This window comes from Protobothrops mucrosquamatus, unplaced genomic scaffold (assembly GCF_001527695.2).
Source record: "Protobothrops mucrosquamatus isolate PMUCROS unplaced genomic scaffold, P.Mucros_1.0 scaffold1492, whole genome shotgun sequence".
Classification (NCBI taxonomy): Eukaryota; Metazoa; Chordata; class Lepidosauria; order Squamata; family Viperidae; genus Protobothrops; species Protobothrops mucrosquamatus.
This window is the reverse complement of record NW_015387667.1, coordinates 22,466-23,621: the sequence shown is the minus strand read 5'-3', so window position 1 is coordinate 23,621 and position 1,156 is coordinate 22,466. Positions and strand designations below refer to the sequence as shown.

The 1,156-nt window shown below is 55.6% G+C and overlaps 1 protein-coding gene across 1 annotated transcript in view; it reads right to left on the bottom strand.

The window, feature by feature from the left end:
* The window catches only part of ZNF777 (zinc finger protein 777), a 15,672-nt gene that overhangs the window by 4,386 nt on the left and 10,130 nt on the right, over window positions 1-1,156 (bottom strand). Inside the window, exon 3 of the mRNA XM_015822191.1 lies at window positions 447-573. Within this exon, the coding sequence (XP_015677677.1) occupies window positions 447-573 (127 nt within the window). The remainder of the gene's footprint in view (window positions 1-446; window positions 574-1,156) is intronic.

Genomic DNA, 1,156 nt, shown 5'->3' with positions numbered 1-1,156 from the left:
AGAAAGAAAGAAAGAAAGAAAGAAAGAAAGAAAGAAAGAAAGAAAGAAAGAAAGAAAGAAAGGAAGGAAGGAAGGAAACAATGAGGAAAAAGGGAAAGATGGATGGAAGGATGGATGGAGAGTAAAAAAGAGGAAGGAAGGGAAAGAAAGAAAAAGAGAAAGAATAAAGGGGGAAAAGAAAAAGAGAATGGAAGGAAAGAAGGAAGGAAGGAAACAGGAAAAAGAGAAAGATGGATGGATGGAAGGAAGGAAGGAAAGAGAAAAGGAGGGAGGGAGGGAAGAAGGAAGGAAGGAAGGAAGGAAGGAAGGAAGGAAGGAAGGAAGGAAAAGGGAGGGAGGCTAATTCCACCACTCCCCCCTCCCAGGTGGAGCTGAAGCTGCCTCCCCGGAGGATTTGGCGTGGGGGGGCGGCGTGGGGAGGGGGGTGGTCCCCGGGTCCCCCTTACCCAAGGAGATCAGAGACTGCTGGTTGCCCTTCATCAGGTTCTTGTACAGCTCCTTCTGCCACTCTTCCAGCTTCTCCCATTCCTTCTCGTTGAAGTAGACTGACATGTCGTCGAAGGTCAGCGGCACCTGCGGCGGAAAGAGCGGGCGCGCAACGCTCAGCCGGGGAGGTGGAGGACCGACGGCGAAAACGGGGAGGGGGGGGTTTCTCCCAGATCGCCCGCGTTGACGGCCCCGGAAGCGAAGACCATCAGGGGGAAGGGGGGGCGAGGAGGAGGAGGAGGGACTGTGGGGTCCCTGGTGGTCTCTGAGCTGGGTGGTTTCCTTGCAGATGTCTTATCACCCAACTAGGGAACATCTTCAGTGCTAGAAGGAAGTGGAGTTTGAAGGGAGGAGGAGGAGGAGGAGGAGGAGGAGGAGGAGGAAGGACTGTGCTCTCTGAGCTAGGCTGTTTTTTCTTGCAGACGTCTCGTGACCCAACTAGGGAACATCATCAGTGCCAGAAGGGAGCAAACAGCCTAATCAAGGAGGCCCCCCAAAGACCCCCACCAAAACCGACAGAGCAAACCACTGTAGATAAGCAGAGGTGAGACTTCAGTCCGGGGCGGGGCTTCGAACCATGCAGGGCTTCAGACTGGGGCGGGGCTATGGACCGGGGCGGGGCTTCGGACCAGGGCAGGGCTTCAGACCGGGGCGGGGCTTCGGACCAGGC